Source organism: Danio aesculapii, chromosome 22 (genome assembly GCF_903798145.1).
Source record: "Danio aesculapii chromosome 22, fDanAes4.1, whole genome shotgun sequence".
Lineage (NCBI taxonomy): Eukaryota > Metazoa > Chordata > Actinopteri > Cypriniformes > Danionidae > Danio > Danio aesculapii.
The window spans coordinates 9819989-9836915 of NC_079456.1; the positions used below are offsets into that span (position 1 = coordinate 9819989).

Genomic DNA, 16927 nt, shown 5'->3' on the forward strand with positions numbered 1-16927 from the left:
ATTACAATAGTCCAGTTGAGGTTTTGAGGACATGAACTTACTTGTTAGCATTAAAAATACAAAACATATTTCATAACTTGACAATATTTCTAAAGTGGGAGAGGGTTGATAATGGTATGATTTTTAAAAAGTCAAAATTCTGTTTAATAAAGCAGAATAATAATAGATGATGAAGCAACATTATATCAAGCTAGATCTAATTTGTATAGCCCAAAAGTTTCATTTTGCAGGATTTTTGTCTGATGAGTAATATCTCTGATTGTTTGAATGATATCTGACAAAGGCTTGACTGATCAGCTGTGGCAGTGTACGTTCCTTGTGCCATCATGCTGTGTCTTTGTTATTATTAATACTTTAAATGACGTCTAGCACTGAAACTTGCATTCTTTGACATTTTTAATATCAGAAAGATTGGAGTCAAATGTATGGCATAGCTTTTAATGCTGAGTTGGTCAGACAAGTAATTATTTTCAACACAAAAATGTGGGATTTGTGTGAATAATATATTAAAAAGTAATCATTTGAATGTTAATATTTACTTTAAAATAAACCTTTTTCCTTTGACTTTTAGAGCTGATGGAAGACAATAAGCAGAGTGAAGAACTCAATGAAGTGGAGGAGAAACATCACGTCAAACCTGAAGGAAAACATTTGAGTTGCTCACAGATTGAAAGTAAATTTCCATTGAAAAGAAACTTCACCTGCTCTCAGTGTGGAAAAACATTCCCATACAAAGCAAGTCTGACACGTCATATGAGCATTCATACTGGAGAAAAACCTTTCACATGTGCTCAATGTGGGAAGAGTTTCACAGAAAAAGCACGGCTTATTGATCACCTGAAAATCCACACTGGAGAAAAGCCGCACACATGTGATCACTGCGGGAAGAGTTACCCATCAAGAGGAAGTCTTAAAAAACACATGTTAATCCACGAAGAGAAGCAGCACATGTGTGTTTACTGTGAGAAGAGTTTCACAAGAAAAGGAACCCTTAATGATCACATAAAAATCCACACCGGAGAGAAGCCGTACACATGTGATCAATGCGGGAAGAGTTTCACAATAAAAGGACGACTTAATGATCACATGAAGATCCACAGTGGAGAAAAGCCACACACATGTGATCAGTGCGGGAAGAGTTTCACACAGAAAGGAAACCTTCATGATCACATGAAAATCCACAGAGGAGAAAAGCCGCACGCATGCCTTCAATGTGGAAAGAGCTTCACGCAAAAGGGAAATCTTATGGAGCACATGAGAATTCACACAGGAGAGAAGCCGCACACGTGTGATGAATGTGGGAAGAGTTTCACACAGAAAGGAAGCCTTAAGAAGCATCTGCTGATCCATACTGGAGAGAAGCTGCAGAGAAGTGCTCAGAATGAGAATAATTTATCAGACAAAGAACATCCTAATAATCACATCTACACTGGAGAAAAGCTTCATCCCTGTGATCAGTGCGGGAAGAGTTTCACACAGAAAGCCAATCTTAATGACCACATGAGAATCCACACCGGAGAAAAGCCGCACACGTGTGATCAATGCGGGAAGAGTTTCACGAAAAGAGGAAACCTTATTGACCACATTAAAATCCACTCTGGAGAGAAAGCGCACGCATGTGATCAATGTGGGAAGAGTTTCACATTAAGAGGAAACCTGAAAGATCACATGAAGATCCACACAGGAGAGAAAGCACACGCATGTCTTCAGTGTGGGAGGAGTTTCGCATATAAAGCCAACCTTAAAGATCACATGAAAATCCACACTGGAGAGAAGCCGTACACGTGTGATCAATGTGGGAAGAGTTTCACACAGGCAAACAATCTTAAGATACATGTTCGCTCTCATACTGGAGAAAGACCGTATAACTGTGATCAGTGCAGCAAAACATTTGCTGGACCAGAAAACCTGAAGAACCACCTGAAAGTTCACACACAGGAGAAACCTCACGTGTGTTTGTGTGGAAAGAGTTTTCCTCGACTGACTGCTTTAAAGAAACACCAGAAAAGACACAAAGAAGGTTCATCTGTGCTTTGAGTGTGTTTTTATTGGGTTTTCATTTCTTACAGATGCTAAACTCAGGATGCGTCTTGATCAGCTCTCTAGCTTCAGAAGTCATGGATCAGTAGGTCATCTACATGAACTGGCACTGGTAAGGACGTCCTCATTGCACAACATCAAATCTGGAATTTCTAAACAACAGCAGAACTAATATTGTTCATATGTTAAGTTTTAAGAAGTATATTATAGATAAATAATTAGATTTTCATTTACCCTAAACATTTCAATTGTGTTTTATATATAACATTTCAACATTAGACAAGTATAAATGTTTGCTGGATTGTTCTTAACCTGTCTAGCTATTCTCGTATAAATATAAATAAATATAAATAAATAAATATAAATATAAATATATAAGAGTGTCTTTTAAGAAAAAACCCTCTCGTTTGTTTGATGATTTGGTTCACGTGATTCATGTTTTGCATTTCCAAACTTCTGTTAAGGGAGCATATAAATGAGCATCGATGTGACCTGATTTTCATGATCCATAGTGAGAGTTTTCAGGAGTGAACATTTTAGTGCACTGGAAGAATTTAGCTATTAAGATAGCACTTAAAATGGTGACACCCTGATCAGTGTCCTCCTGACTACTGAACAAGGGAGCTGATTGAGACGCACCCTCAGACCTTCCCAGAGAATTCAGACCTCACTGGTATTTTTATTGTAAGATTCGGTCGATCGGTATATGGCCTACAAGGGTTCATAATGGAGATAAACCTTGTAAGTGTTGTGATGAGATTTAGTTGGACTGGAAAATTGTAAATACAGGATACAACCTGGAAAGTATCTGTGGCTCTGCAATGCTGCATTTCATTTAAGTGAGCTGCATTCATCAAATCAAAAAGTTGTTCTAGAGTATTTTCTAAGGTAATATATTCATAGTTAATATATTTAATATTTCCTTTTTCCTCAGTGTCAGTTTTGCCATTTTGTTCTGTGTGTCTTAAAAGAGAAAAATATCCATAAAAATTATTACAGCACATTTGGGACTGTCCTTTATATACGCCACAAACATTGTATGTTTTTATCCCATATAGACAGTTGTAGTAAAAATTTTGGGCACCCATGATAAATCTAAGCAAAGAAAGTTGTGAGAATTAGTCTGTATTTCTCATCTCTCCATAAAAAAAACAAGTGTAAGTCATAGAACATCTATATATTTTTCCCAAATACTAGTTGGTCAGAAAGAAGCAGTTTCCAATCATGGTAATTTTAATTCTGACTGCATTAAAAATAAAGCTGTTTGGAACCACTGAAATACATTTATTTGGCCATATTTAGGTCAAATGATGCCACCTGTTGGTTGATCAAATCCTTTAAAGGTTATCGGAGCCTTAACACTTCATTGTGTTTGATATATATATATATAGATGAGTTTGTAATATGATTGTGTTCTCTCAGTGTCGCAACAAATGACAATGATGAGAAATTACTTTTTTTGCTGTAAACGTTTTGTAAAGTAGTAATTAAACAATTTCAGTCACAAAGAAAGTTCTGCAAATTAGGTAATGATGAAGAAAATGTACATTTGTGAATATAAAATTTACCCTATAAAATAAATCAATTGCCTATAAATTCTGTTATGTGTCATTAGAAAAGTAACAAATTATATCACACATGGAAAAATCTGTTAATTTTACATTTTGATGTAAAAAAAGTCAGACCAAAACACTTTAACATGTGGACATTTGACACAAAGATGATCAATCGATTCGATACTTGAGTTATAGAAGACACAATTTGAATTAGGATTACCAACTTTAGATACAATCTCATTTGTGGGGTAGACATTGTGTAACACTTCTAAATGTAATTCTTTAACTTTGTTGGGAACACAAAAATCCTAAGGTAAGAGCCAAGCTTTTTTCCAATTAATTTTATCTGTTCAAGAATTCCAAAGAAATTATCCCTCGGAGTGATTCTTTTCTTTGACTGAAACACATTTTTTATATTTTTACTACTACATAATGTGTGTTTTTAAAAGTTATTTTATTAAAAATAATAATATTAAACATTTTTTATTGTATTTGCTGAATATTTCCAGTCAAATGCATAACAAGTCCTACAATATTACACATTTTAGCATAACGTATAAAAGTAACAAAAAGAAAAAAAGGAGACAGAAAAAATAAATAAAACAAATAAAGAACAAGAGCGGGTATACATAACATTTACCATAGAGAAGAGGAGTTTTTTAGTATATTCACAGTTCTGGTCGCTTTAAGACTTGAAAGTCCTTTGAGTTTCAAAACAAATTTTTAAACCAGCCTTGAAATGTTAGATGTTCCTCTCCGACCATTTATACTTGTTTTTTTTTTTTTTTTTTTTTGTTTTTTTTTTGTTTTTTTTTTTTTTGCATAACCGTCAGGAACATCATACAACACAATACAAAAAATGAAACAAAGAACTAATAAACAACGGTTTGTGAATGTTATTTTTTTGTTGTTTCAGTGGTATTTACGCATGACGCAGATTTTAGTCGCGGTTACGTCATTGGCGCGACGCCATCTAGCAACAAATCGTCCAACCTCTGGCTTCTTTTGAAAATTAGATGGAAATGTAAACAAATCTTTTACTGAAACCACGCGGCCTTTACGGTTTGAAAAGCTTTCCATGTCGAATAGGGGATTTGAAACAGATTAGCAAAGTTTTGTATTTTTCACGAGTCAAATGTTTTGAAAACGAGCTCTGTTTACAAGTGAAGAAATGCATTCATACGATCAGGGCGAACAGAAACCAATAAAGACAGAGTTTATTGAAGATTACAGTGAGAACAGGAGTGATCCAGAACCCTTCAGTGTGAAGAATGAAGACACCGAAGGACAGAAAGGTTGGTGTTTATTCTCAATTATTACTTGTAAAACAAGAGTTCACAAGATTTAATGCTTGTTGTCTGTCAGTGTAAAGTATGTCATCCAGATGCCTCAAGTTAATATGAAGACATGTTCACATATAATAGATTGTTTTGTATTTTATGATATATATATATATATATATATATATATATATATATATATATATATATATATATATATATATATATATATATCACATTACATGAAACATTAGGTCATGAAAATTTACTTGAAAGTCCTGGAAAAACCTTGAAATTTTAGTAGTAAATATGTGTGTGACCGAAAGCGCATGTAAGTATGACTTCAAAACAACATTAGCACTAGTTAATTGACTGTAAACAATGTACTTTGGGTATTGGCTGTTAATATGATTGTCCCTATTTAGAATTTGCAAACAATACTTTTGTGAAATTATATTATTAAGGAAAAAGTCTGAATGTGCGAAAATAAAACCAACTTAATCCATTATGTAATGTAGGCATTAGACGATAACCATTTTCAGGGTATGCTGTGGTTGGAAAAAGTAATTGTTTTAAAACCGCCAAAAATTTCTGCTATATCGTTCTATATGCAAGTTTTTTTTAGGACAACAGTATCTCCAGCAGAAAATATTTCCAAAACAACTATTCAAGTTGAAAGAAATCAGTGTTTTTGAAACAAATGAAAACAGCAGAAGTCAATAATTAATTTGATAGATTTAGCCTGACATGTTATTGCTCCAAAATATTGAAAAAGTTTCTCAAAATAAAATATTTTGTGTTCAAATGGGGAAAAAAGTCAAGTTTTTTTACTCAGACATTTAAAAAGAAAATATTTTAGAGGTGTATTAATAATATCATAAAAACTGATATCGTGATGTATTTATCCAAGGTTATTTTATTCGAATCTTATTGTGTTTTATAATCTGTTGCATATATATGCTTTTCTTCATATTTCACGTTCATCTGTGTAGGGTTGCATGGTTTACCTGTACTATGGTAGTATCATGATACTATGGCTCCAAAATACTGGCAGTGCCACTGTAGTTTGTAAACGGTAGTATCGTCAATAATGATTTATCTACAGTAGATAATGTTGCATGTGGAAAAGTCAGTAAAATACTCATGTTTATGCAACAATAAATCATTTTATTTTAATAGTGTGTTTAGCCCTTTAAGGTTGCAAAACTGTAGAATTTGCATGTCCTATGTCCATTTCCTATTGCATGTTTTCTGACGCTTCAGTTCGAAAACAAATCTTAATCAGTTCATTTCTGTTCCTGTTAATATAATTTAGTAGCTACAGCTAGGCATGGGACAATAATCGTTTTCAAGGTATACCGCGGTTTGGAAAAGTCAATGTTTTAAAACCGCCAAATTTTTCTGTTATACCGTTCCTAAGGTTTGTGTACAATTTTTTATTTTTATTTTTTATTTTTTTAGGACAACAGTATCTCCAGTAGAAAAAAAAATCCAATGAAGTTGTTTTAAATTGTAAAGAAATCTGTGTTTTTGAAACAAATGAAGACAGCAGAAGTCTATAATTCATTTTAATTATTCAGCCTGACATTTTACTGCTGCAAAATACTTTAAATCTTTAAAAAAATAAAATATAATGTTGTCAGAGAGGAAATTTTTTATTTTTTTTTATCCAGACATTTAAAAAATGTATATTTTAGAGCAGTGAGCACACTACCGTGATACCGTGAAACCCTGATATTTTTTTCCATGGTTATCATACAGTCAGAGTCTTACTCCGGCCCATGCCTAGCTACAACAACCACAACAATCTCTTTAAAAGAACTACTCACAAAGTGAAGTTGTGAATTACTAATTGTTCCGTGATAACCCAAAATAGCAACAGGAAACATTGAAACAATTTTTGACCACTTCAAATAGCCTGATTTTGTTGGGAAATGACTAAAGCTAAATGTAAAGTTTGTAGCCTAGCTAAGTGATTTCATGTATTGAGGTAAAGTTGGTTTTATATTCGAGTATTCGTTCATTTTTGACACTGTGCCTGTGTTGTTTACCTCGCTACTTTGAATATTCCAGGGTTCATACGGTCATTGAAAACCTGGAGAAGTCATGAAATTTCGACATGGCATATAGCCTGATTTTGTTGGAAAAAAACGCTCTTTTGTAACAAATTTAATTTGGTATAATTTGTATCTTAGTTTAATGTATTTTTGTTCATCAGTTATCTACAAAATAAACAAAAAGAATGAAAACATTTTAGGTGAAGTTTTTGGCTTTAAGGTAAATATTCAAGTAGACCTAATATAACCTATAAAATTTAGCATTTCTGACAATTTTCTTTATTATTTGAGTCATGAATTTCAGTATCGCAATACTACTTGGCATCATGATACTTCAGCTGGTATAGCATCGTAAGATTAAATAATGGTATCGCGACAACCGTACTTCTGTGCAATAGTGAAGAAGATTTTATGAATTTATCTGCATTTATACACACTTCCTTTGGCTCATCATGTAATGTTTTAGTTTTTATTTATTTTGATCCAGCTATTGGAAAATAATTTTTAAAGCTTACAAAATTATATATTTTATTATATGTTAATATATGTTAATAAATTATATGTGCATGTTGCTATTGTAGCAAATACCTTATAGGATCACATTTTTACCTTTTATTCTTTATCAACGATATGCTAAAAATTTAACTATTTTGCTTTGACTTCAGGTCCGATGGAAGACAGTAAGGAGAGTGAAGAACTGAATGAATTGGAGGACAAACAACACATCAAAACTGAAGAAATAACTTTAAGTTGCTTTCAGATTGAAAGTGAATTTCCCCTGACGCAAACAGCTAACAAAAAATTCACCTGCTCTCAGTGTGGAAAAAGTTTCTCATATAAAGTAAGTCTTGCACGTCATATGACCACTCATACTGGAGAAAAGAAGCACACATGTGATCGGTGTGGGAAAAAATTCCCATACAAAGGAAGTCTTGCACATCACATCAGAATTCACACTGGAGAAAAGAACTACCTATGTGATCAGTGTGGAAAAAGATTCCTGTCTAAAAAAAGGCTTCAAGCTCACATGAGAATTCACACTGGAGAAAAACCTTTCGCATGTGATCAATGTGGGAAGAGGTTTCGAATTAAAGGACAACTTAAACGTCATATAGCAATTCACAGTGGAGACAAACCACATACATGTACTCATTGTGGGTGGAGGTTTACACAAAAAGGACACTTAATTGATCACATGAAAATCCACACTGGAGAAAAGCCGTACACATGTGACCAGTGTGGGAAGAGTTACCCATTCAACGCAAGTCTTAAGAAACACATGGTTGTTCACACCGGAGAGAGGCTGCATACGTGCGATCAATGTGGGAAGAGTTTCGCAACAGGGGGAGCTCTCAATGTTCACATAAAAAGCCACAGCGGAGAGAAGCCGCACACATGCGAACAATGTGGGAAGAGTTTCAAGCAGAAAACACCACTTAATAATCACGTGAAAATCCACACTGGAGAAAAGCTGCACACGTGTGATCAGTGTGGTAAAGGTTTTCCATATAAAGCAAGTCTTAAACATCACATGAGCATTCATAGTGGAGAAAAGCCACACACGTGTGATCATTGCGGGAGGAGCTTTGCACAAAAAGGAAATCTTAAAGATCACATGAAAATCCACACAGGAGAAAAGCCGTACACATGTGATCAGTGCGGGAAGAGTTTCCGGTTCAAAGGCCATCTTAAGAAACACATGGCAATCCATACTGGAGAGAAACCACACAAATGTGATCAGTGCGGGATGTGCTTTGCATGCATTGGAGTTCTTAATAAGCACATGGTAGTCCATTCTGGAGTAAAGGCGCACAAATGTGATCAGTGTGGGAAGAGGTTTACACACAAAGAAAGTCTCAAACGTCACATGAGTCTTCATAGTGGAGAGAACCTGCAGGCGTGTGACCGGTGTGAGAAGAGTTTTACGGACAAAGGTCGTTTTAATGAACACATGAAAATCCACACAGGAGAAAAGCCACACGCATGTGATCAGTGTGGGAAGAGTTTCTCGATAAAAGGAAACCTTAAAGATCACATGAAAATCCACAGTGGAGAGAAGCCGTACTCTTGTGAGCATTGTAGGAAGAGTTTCATATCCAACGCAAAACTTACAAAGCACATGAAAATCCACACAGGAGAGAAGCCGTACACGTGTGATCAGTGCGGGAAGAGTTTCACACAGGCAAACAATCTTAAAATGCACATTCGCTCTCATACTGGAGAAAGACCGTATAACTGTGATCAGTGCAGCAAAACATTTGCCGGACCAGAAAACCTGAAGAACCACCTGAAAGTTCACACACAGGAGAAACCTCACGTGTGTTTGTGTGGAAAGAGTTTTCCACGACTGACTGCTTTAAAGTTACACCAGAAAAGGCATTGTTCATACTGTGACGAGATTTGATCCATATTGGAAAAAAGCTGGACAAATGTGCATGGAGAGTTTTGCACAAGTAAATCGTCTTAAATTATAACTGTTAACGTGTGATCAGTGAGATTTATTAATTTTTTTAATTAATTATTTGTTAGATTCCCAGCTGAAAAATAAAAAGAAATTTCATATACAGTTGAAGTCACAATTATTAGCCTACCTTTTTATTTTTTTATTTATTTATATTTCCCAAATCTTCTGGAGAAAGTCTGATTCGTTTTATTTCGGCTAGAATAAAAGCAGTTGTAAATTTTTTTAAAAAAACATTTAAAGGTCAAAATTATTAGCCCCTTTAAGCTATATATTTTTCGATATTCTATAGAACAAACCATCGTTATACAATAACTTGCCTAATTATCCTAACCTGCCTAGTTAACCTAATTAACCTAGTTAAGCCTTTAAATGTCACTTTAAGCTGTATAGAAGTGTCTTAAAAAATATCTAGTCAAATATTATTTACTGTCATCATGGCAAAGATAAAATAAATCAGTTATTAGAGATGAGTTATTAAAACTATTATGTTTAGAAATGTGTTGGGAAAAAAAATCTCTCTGTTAAACAAAAAATGGGGAAAAAAAATAAACAGGGGGGCTAATAATTCTGACTTTAACTCTATATGAAAAGCCATGTGGTCTCTTTGTGGAAAGTTTTTTTTGACCCTTTAACTCTGCTATGGTTTACACTACATAGCATTGTTGGTTTAGAAAAAAAATCAAACAAACATAATCCTGTTGCACTACTACACTTGATGTTGGTTTTATTGTAAAAAAAATAATAAATCCAAGACAATGTGTTAAATGAGAATCTGAAATATTTTAAGCCATAGGTCAAAAAAAAGGGAGGATTTAGTGTTCAAAAATGTTTATTTTGATAAGTTTTATTTTGATAATAAGTTTTTAAAAAGTTGCAATCGACATCATTCTTGCTCGAAGAATAAAGCCATACAAGTTATACACGTATCACGTCTTATGTGAACTCAAGTTATTTTTTTATATAGATGCGCAGAAAAATGTGCAAAAAGAGAGAAATCGGCACCACTTTGCCTTTCCTCATATTTTTAGATACCCCTGTTAACAACAACTGAGGACACACAGCAGATTCTGTTCTTCTTATTGGCATGTGATTGTGTCACAAGAAGACGGCAAGATTTGTTTGAGCTTGAGTTGACTATGGCTCATTATATGTACTATTATGATGTCATGTCTCCGCTGTGGATTTAAAAATGACGCTTCCTGTGTTGTCATTCTCAAGCCTGGTTGCACATGCTAGTGGCGATTCCTTGTAAACCAATGGCATTCAGCTCAGAGTCTAGAAACACTCTTTTGGTGCCATACTGCTGTGCTAGATATCCTTTGGAATGGTTGCCAATAAGTGTGTAAAGGTTTGCTTTTTTGGAAAGATTGACAGTGTAAATGGACATAAATGCATGCCATGCTGTACTGTATTGAACCATAAGGCTTAGTGAAAACAGGCAACTGGTTTAGAGTTTGAAATTAAAGTCCCATTAATCCTTGTGACTAAATTAAAATGATTATCCTGGTAAGTGGTTTATTTACATATCTGATGTATTTGTGATGAGTGGTGTGGGTACTGTCAATTTATGTAAGTGAGTGACACTTAGGCCCTATTCGACTGCACACGACAAGCGACTGACCGGAAGTCATACATTTCTAATGGAGAGTAGTCCGGGAGCTGCGTGGAGGTCCGATCATCTTTGTATGCGAAAAATTCGGATCTGATTTGAGCTGCGAGGACACTGAAATATGTCCTGCGACTAGACCGTATGCGACCGGCCGACCGGATGTGATGTATTCCGGTGTTGTCTAAGCAGGTCCGTGTGCGCGAGATGAAAATTTTTATTTTTTTTCGTTATTTTAAGTTTAAAGATTAAAAGCTTATATTAAACATTTCTATTCGTAAATGAGCAATTAAACATTTTTTTAGGTTGTCTCCACATTCCCTTCAAAATGTTTAGTGGTCTATGAGTTTCTAGTATTGCATTCATTCAACCATGGTGAACGCACAGAGAATAAAGGCTCGTGCTTTTGCACTCCTTTATTTCGGACACTGCGAGAATCAGCTTTTCTCCCATGGTGCACAACAAAACTGAAAATTCTGTGTGACAGCCACAAGGGGGCGTATTCTGACAGTCATGTCCAAATTTCAGGTGCATTGGAAAGGCGGCTTCAGACTGGCCTTGAGTCCCAGAAGAAGCTCCATAGGGATTAAAGGAAAGGTGTTGACAGTAGAAGAAGAGTGGCCATGATGACAGTTTCTTCACTAAGCTTATTTATCAAATGAAGTCATTTCTTTCATGCTTTACGATGTGCAGCAATGAATGACTTTGGATGACTTTTTTAACTGTAGGCTTTCAAACTGCATTATTACAGAACAATGTTATAAAGCTCTGGCTTCAGCTCTGAGATCAAACCCTTCACACCTGATAGAGCTGGATCTCAGAGGAAATGATCCTGGACAATCAGGAGTGAAGGAGCTCAATGAATTACTGCAGGATCCACACTGTACACTGAAGACACTGAGGTTGGTTATCTTTAAAAAAAAGTTATGTTTTGGAGAATTTAAATTATTAAAAGATTTTCATAAGCTTTTGTAAATATATTCTATAATATCAGTGCATTTGGTCTTTCTTCAGGTTTTTGAGTCCTGCTGCTGATGAAGACTGTCAGTTTGTGTCTGGATTTGTGGGTAAAAACCCGTTACTCCTGAAAGAGCTGAATCTGAGTGATCGTGAACTAGGAGTCACAGGAGTGAATCAAATCTCTGCTCTGCTGCAGGACAAACACTGTACCATCAAGACACTTGTGTGGGTATTTATAATATATAATATTTATAAAGTGTTCATTGCACAAAAAATTATTCATTATATTGTCTCCTGTACAATATTTTAGGCTGCATAACTGTGGTCTAACAGAGGAAAGCTGTTCAGCTCTCACTACAATCCTGAGATCAAACACCGGTCTAAAAGAGCTTGACATAAGCAACAATAATCTGCAGGATTCAGGAGTGAAGAAACTCCAAAGTGGAATAGAAAATTGCACATTGGCGAAACTCAGGTGAGTTTAACAAACTGTTCATTGGTTAAAATAAATTGTTTTATAGAAGTGTATTTATTATTATAAGCTACATTATAACTTCTTTCCTCTAGTCTTTCAGACTGCAGTATCAGTGATGAAGGTTATAAAGCTCTGGCTTCAGCTCTGAGATCAAACCCTTCACACCTGATAGAGCTGGATCTCAGAGGAAATGATCCTGGACTATCAGTAGTGAAGAAGCTCACTGAGTTACTGCAGGATCCACACTGTACGCTGAAAACACTGAGGTGAGACCTGATGAAACAATACAACATAATACAGTGAAGCAATGATTATACAGTAGGTAGAGCGTGTGTATGTCCATGAAACCAGACATGCAAATATATTCAATTCAATTCATGTTTATTTCTGTAGTGCTTTTTACAACGTAGACTGTGTCAAAGCAGTTTAACATAGTTCTAGTAAAGTCCAGATTTCAGAGTTGAAGTTCAATATAGTTTAATTTTCACTGCTGAAAGTTCAAACACTGAAGAGCGAATCCATCATTGAGCAGCTCCACATATATGTGGAAAAATGATGTTTATGAAGACATGTATAAATATATGAAGACAGATATTGTGCACAACTCCTCCAGACTCATTTTTCTGAGGTGAGACCCTGGAGAAGGCATGCTGGACCTCCAACTGCTGCCTAGGCACCACAGAAATGGTTGCCCAGGTGTTAATTGAAACACAAATTCAGAGTATGGATCACCATGCTTTGCCACACATCACTTTTACTTTCACTTTCACTTTCAATGAAATGTGCCTTAATTCACAACAAGAGGAAAAATGTGTCTTTTTTTCTTTGGAGATAAATGGGTAGGGTGATTACTAGAATGCAAATGCATTCAGCTATGAATCAAAAATCGTGTATACCTGCATGTTCAGTGGTATTGCCTGACATACAAATCTATTCATTGGCCATTTCTGAAGAAGTAACAGGGGCTTTCAGGTGACATTCTTTATCAATAAATTCTTAACAAGTCTATCTATCATAAATGAAAGTAGAGCAGGGGTGTCCAAACTCGGTCCTGGAGGGCCAGTGTCCTTTTAGCTCCAACTTGCCTCAACACACCTGCAAGGATGTTTCTAGAAAGCCTAGTAAGAGTTTGATTAGCTTGTCCAGGTGTGACTGATTGGGGTTGGAACTAAACTTCAAGGGGCATCGGCCCTCCTGGACCAAGTTTGGACACCCCTGAACTAGAGTCTTTGATATAAACATTTTGCATTTCTATGTACATTTAATTAAAATTTGCTTAATCTTTTCTGTCTGCAGGTTTTTGAGTCCTGCTGCAGATGAAGTTTGCCAGTATTTGACTCGGATTGAGGGTAAAAATCCGTTATTCCTGAAAGAACTTACTCTAAGTTTACATGAACTAGGAGACACACGAGTGAATCAGCTCACTGATCTACTGCAGGATAAACACTGTCAGATCAACACACTCATGTGAGTATTGTTCATTAATGTGTACGTTCAATTAAAATCACAGGTTTTCACAATATAATCTAGGTCATGGGGAAAAAAAAAATTCATTCATTTACCAACTGATAACTCTTTAACATTGTTCAATATATTAGCTAAGAAACAGCTGGAAATGTGTTTTTAGAGAATTTATGAATCTAAGCTTATATTAAATAATAATTACAGTTAAATAATAAATTAAATAGTACTATATGCATTTGATTTAGGTGTTAGATTGATTTCACCTTGAATTCACTTACAGAATATTTAGTCATTTTGAGGTACAAATGGCAGTTTTAAATAAGCAATTACTGTCAGACAGGACAAACTAATGAACCAAAACATTAAATGATCAGCATAGATATGACCTGTTTTCTACAGTCTTTGGAATTGCAAAATTACAGCGGAACAGTGTGTGATCCTGACTTAAGCTCTGAAATCAAACCCATCACACCTGAGAGAACTGGAGCTCAGTGGGAATCAAATAAAAAACACAGGAGTAAGTCACTTATGTGAATTACTGAAGGATTCACACTGTAAACTGGAAAAGTTGAGGTGCGTAACATTCACATACATAATTATAATTGATCGTACATTTTAATCTAAACGATAACATCCATTTATCAAGTCTGGAGTAAATATGTTCCAAATTCGAAATGTAACTTGTATCCTTGAATTATGTTTGCTCCTGATATTTTGGTGTGTAATTGAAATAAGCTTTGTGCTGCTCATGATGTATTTACTCTCACATGAACTTCACAGCCTGTATGAATGCAGTATTACAGGGGAACAGTGTGTGATCCTGACTTCAGCTCTGAAATCAAACCCATCACACCTGAGAGAGCTGAACCTCAGTGGAAATGAAATAAGAAACACAGGAGTGAATCTCTTATGTGAAGTACTGAAGGATTCACACTGTAAACTGAAGACACTGAAGTAAGAAATAAACATTGTTATTTAAATGAAACAGAATGAAGTATGTAATCTTTCTAATTTCTATCAATGAAGGTTGAAAAGCTGTTCTCTGACAGATGAAGGTTGTTCTGCTGTGACTTCAGCTCTGAAATCAAACCCATCACACCTGAGAGAACTGAACCTGAGTATCAATGAAATAGGAGACTCTGGAGTGAAAAACCTCAGTGATTTACTGATGAACAAACAATGCAAACTGGAAAAACTACAGTTAGTATCATTATACTCTAAAGCAGTTTCAGTATTTAGTGACTATTTCAAGACAACAGTCTCAAGTTAATCATGTACAGCACTTAATTTTCTGGCATTTCCTCTTGAATCTTTTATTACATAACTAGTATTAGCTATTAGCTATGTGACAATAAAATGTTTTAATATTCTGAAACCTGACAAATTTGCTGTGAAACTAGATGGAAGCGAAGTCTAAAAATAATGCAACATGGCACAATCAACTTAAATATGTGTATAACATGGAACCAAATCATCATTTACCTGTTTTCAGTCTGAATAGATGCAGAATAACAGAGAGTGTGTGGTCCTGGCTTCAGCTCTGAAATCAAACCCATCACACCTGAGAGAACTAGACCTCAGTGAAGATCAAGTAAGAAACACAGGACTGAATCAATTATGTGACATACTGAAGGATCCAGAATGTGAGCTGGCGATATTAAGGTGAGGCACATCATAGGTGTAAAAATCACCTAGTTTAAGATCATATAATATATTTTTTAATTGTTTTCTTTTTCCAGTCTAAGGTTCTGTGGCATTACAGATGTCTCTACTTTAACTGTGTGTCTTCTAAACGCAAAGGCACTGCAGTTTCTTAAAGAGCTTGATCTTGCTCATAATAACACTGGAAACTCAATGGCAGAGCTCAAAAATGTGCTACGAGACTCAAACTGTAAACTGAAGTGAGTACATTTCTCATTGTTTTATGTTCATTTTTTTCTTAATGCGGTGCAAGTCATATCACATTTAAACCCTCCTCATTGTGTCTGTGAAAAGGTGAACGTGGCGGTAATATATGGTAATTACCAATATATCCATGTTTAATTTTAAGCTGCACTTCCTATAGTAAATTAAAAGACTGAAGATTTATTTTCTTTAAATCTTTCTCCAAAACTGTAAAACAAATGAGAACATCATTATGAGGCTCTGACTTCTGTGGCCACAATCTAAAATGTTAAATATTTATTAAATCTTATGTAATATTATGTGTTTAATAATATTGTTTAATAAGAGTTGTGTATGTAATGTTAAATGTTTTATGGTTCTCGATTGATAATATCTGCACAACAAATAAAACCGGTTTTTAGAGCAGCACAACTGTTATCTTTTTTTGTTATCTTCTTATGTGGATACATTTGCACGAAACTGCAGGTATTACCAGTTTTATTAAAATTGTTCATGTTTATTTTTATATATAACTTGCTTGTATGAATCCATATAAATTGAAAGAGGCTGAGACTCTAAAAATATGTAATGCCGTGTTATTACAGAAATCCTTGTTCAGGAGTGAACTTGGTGGTGGTGATATAAATGATTTTGTTTTATTTACAGGTAAAGCAGTGAAGGGAATATAGCCAGTGCTCAGATCAGAGAGGGTTCTGGGTCTTCAGCATAAACCTTACAGTCATAATGATGATGGGATTAAACTCATATGTTAATTATAATTTTGATCATATATCATATACTTTTTGGTTCTGTGAAGAAACATCTAAAAGAGTTTGATTGTGATATTCCCTGTTGTGTTTTGTATGTTAGACTTCAGTTCCATGTTCACTTTTTATGTTCTTTCTTGTTTCCGTGCACCTCTTGTTTATCACTATGGTTACCCCTGTTTTTCTCCCCTGTTTGTTATGTCATTCATTCATTTTCTTTTTCCACTTATTCCCCTATTAATCAGGGGTTGCCACAGCCGAATGAACCACCAACTTATCCAGCATATGTTTCACGCAGCGGATGCCCTTCCAGCTGCAACTCATACACTCCTACATTCACACATATGCACTACGGACATTATAGCCTACCCAAT

At 35.0% G+C, this 16927-nt stretch overlaps 3 protein-coding genes across 3 annotated transcripts in view; all 3 read left to right on the forward strand.

Moving 5' to 3' along the window:
* LOC130216652 (gastrula zinc finger protein XlCGF57.1-like) overlaps positions 1–2269 on the forward strand; it is a 3123-nt gene extending 854 nt beyond the window's left edge. The window contains exon 2 of the mRNA XM_056448538.1: positions 572–2269. Coding sequence (XP_056304513.1) covers positions 572–2037 — 1466 coding nt within the window. The 3' untranslated portion in view covers positions 2038–2269. The remainder of the gene's footprint in view (positions 1–571) is intronic.
* A 2315-nt stretch (positions 2270–4584) lies between these two features.
* Positions 4585–9411, forward strand: LOC130216395 (gastrula zinc finger protein XlCGF57.1-like). Its single transcript, XM_056448289.1, has 2 exons — positions 4585–4891; positions 7599–9411. Exons 1-2 carry the CDS (start codon positions 4768–4770, stop codon positions 9335–9337), a joined length of 1863 nt encoding a protein of 620 aa, XP_056304264.1. The 5' UTR covers positions 4585–4767; the 3' UTR covers positions 9338–9411.
* Positions 9412–11702: 2291 nt separating this feature from the next.
* Positions 11703–15807, forward strand: LOC130216653 (ribonuclease inhibitor-like). The gene is given in 11 exon segments (XM_056448539.1): positions 11703–11905; positions 12018–12188; positions 12274–12438; positions 12531–12704; positions 13735–13905; positions 14302–14479; positions 14549–14856; positions 14929–15102; positions 15395–15420; positions 15423–15564; positions 15642–15807. Coding segments are annotated over 11 exon segments (1878 nt in total).
* Positions 15808–16927: the final 1120 nt, after the last annotated feature.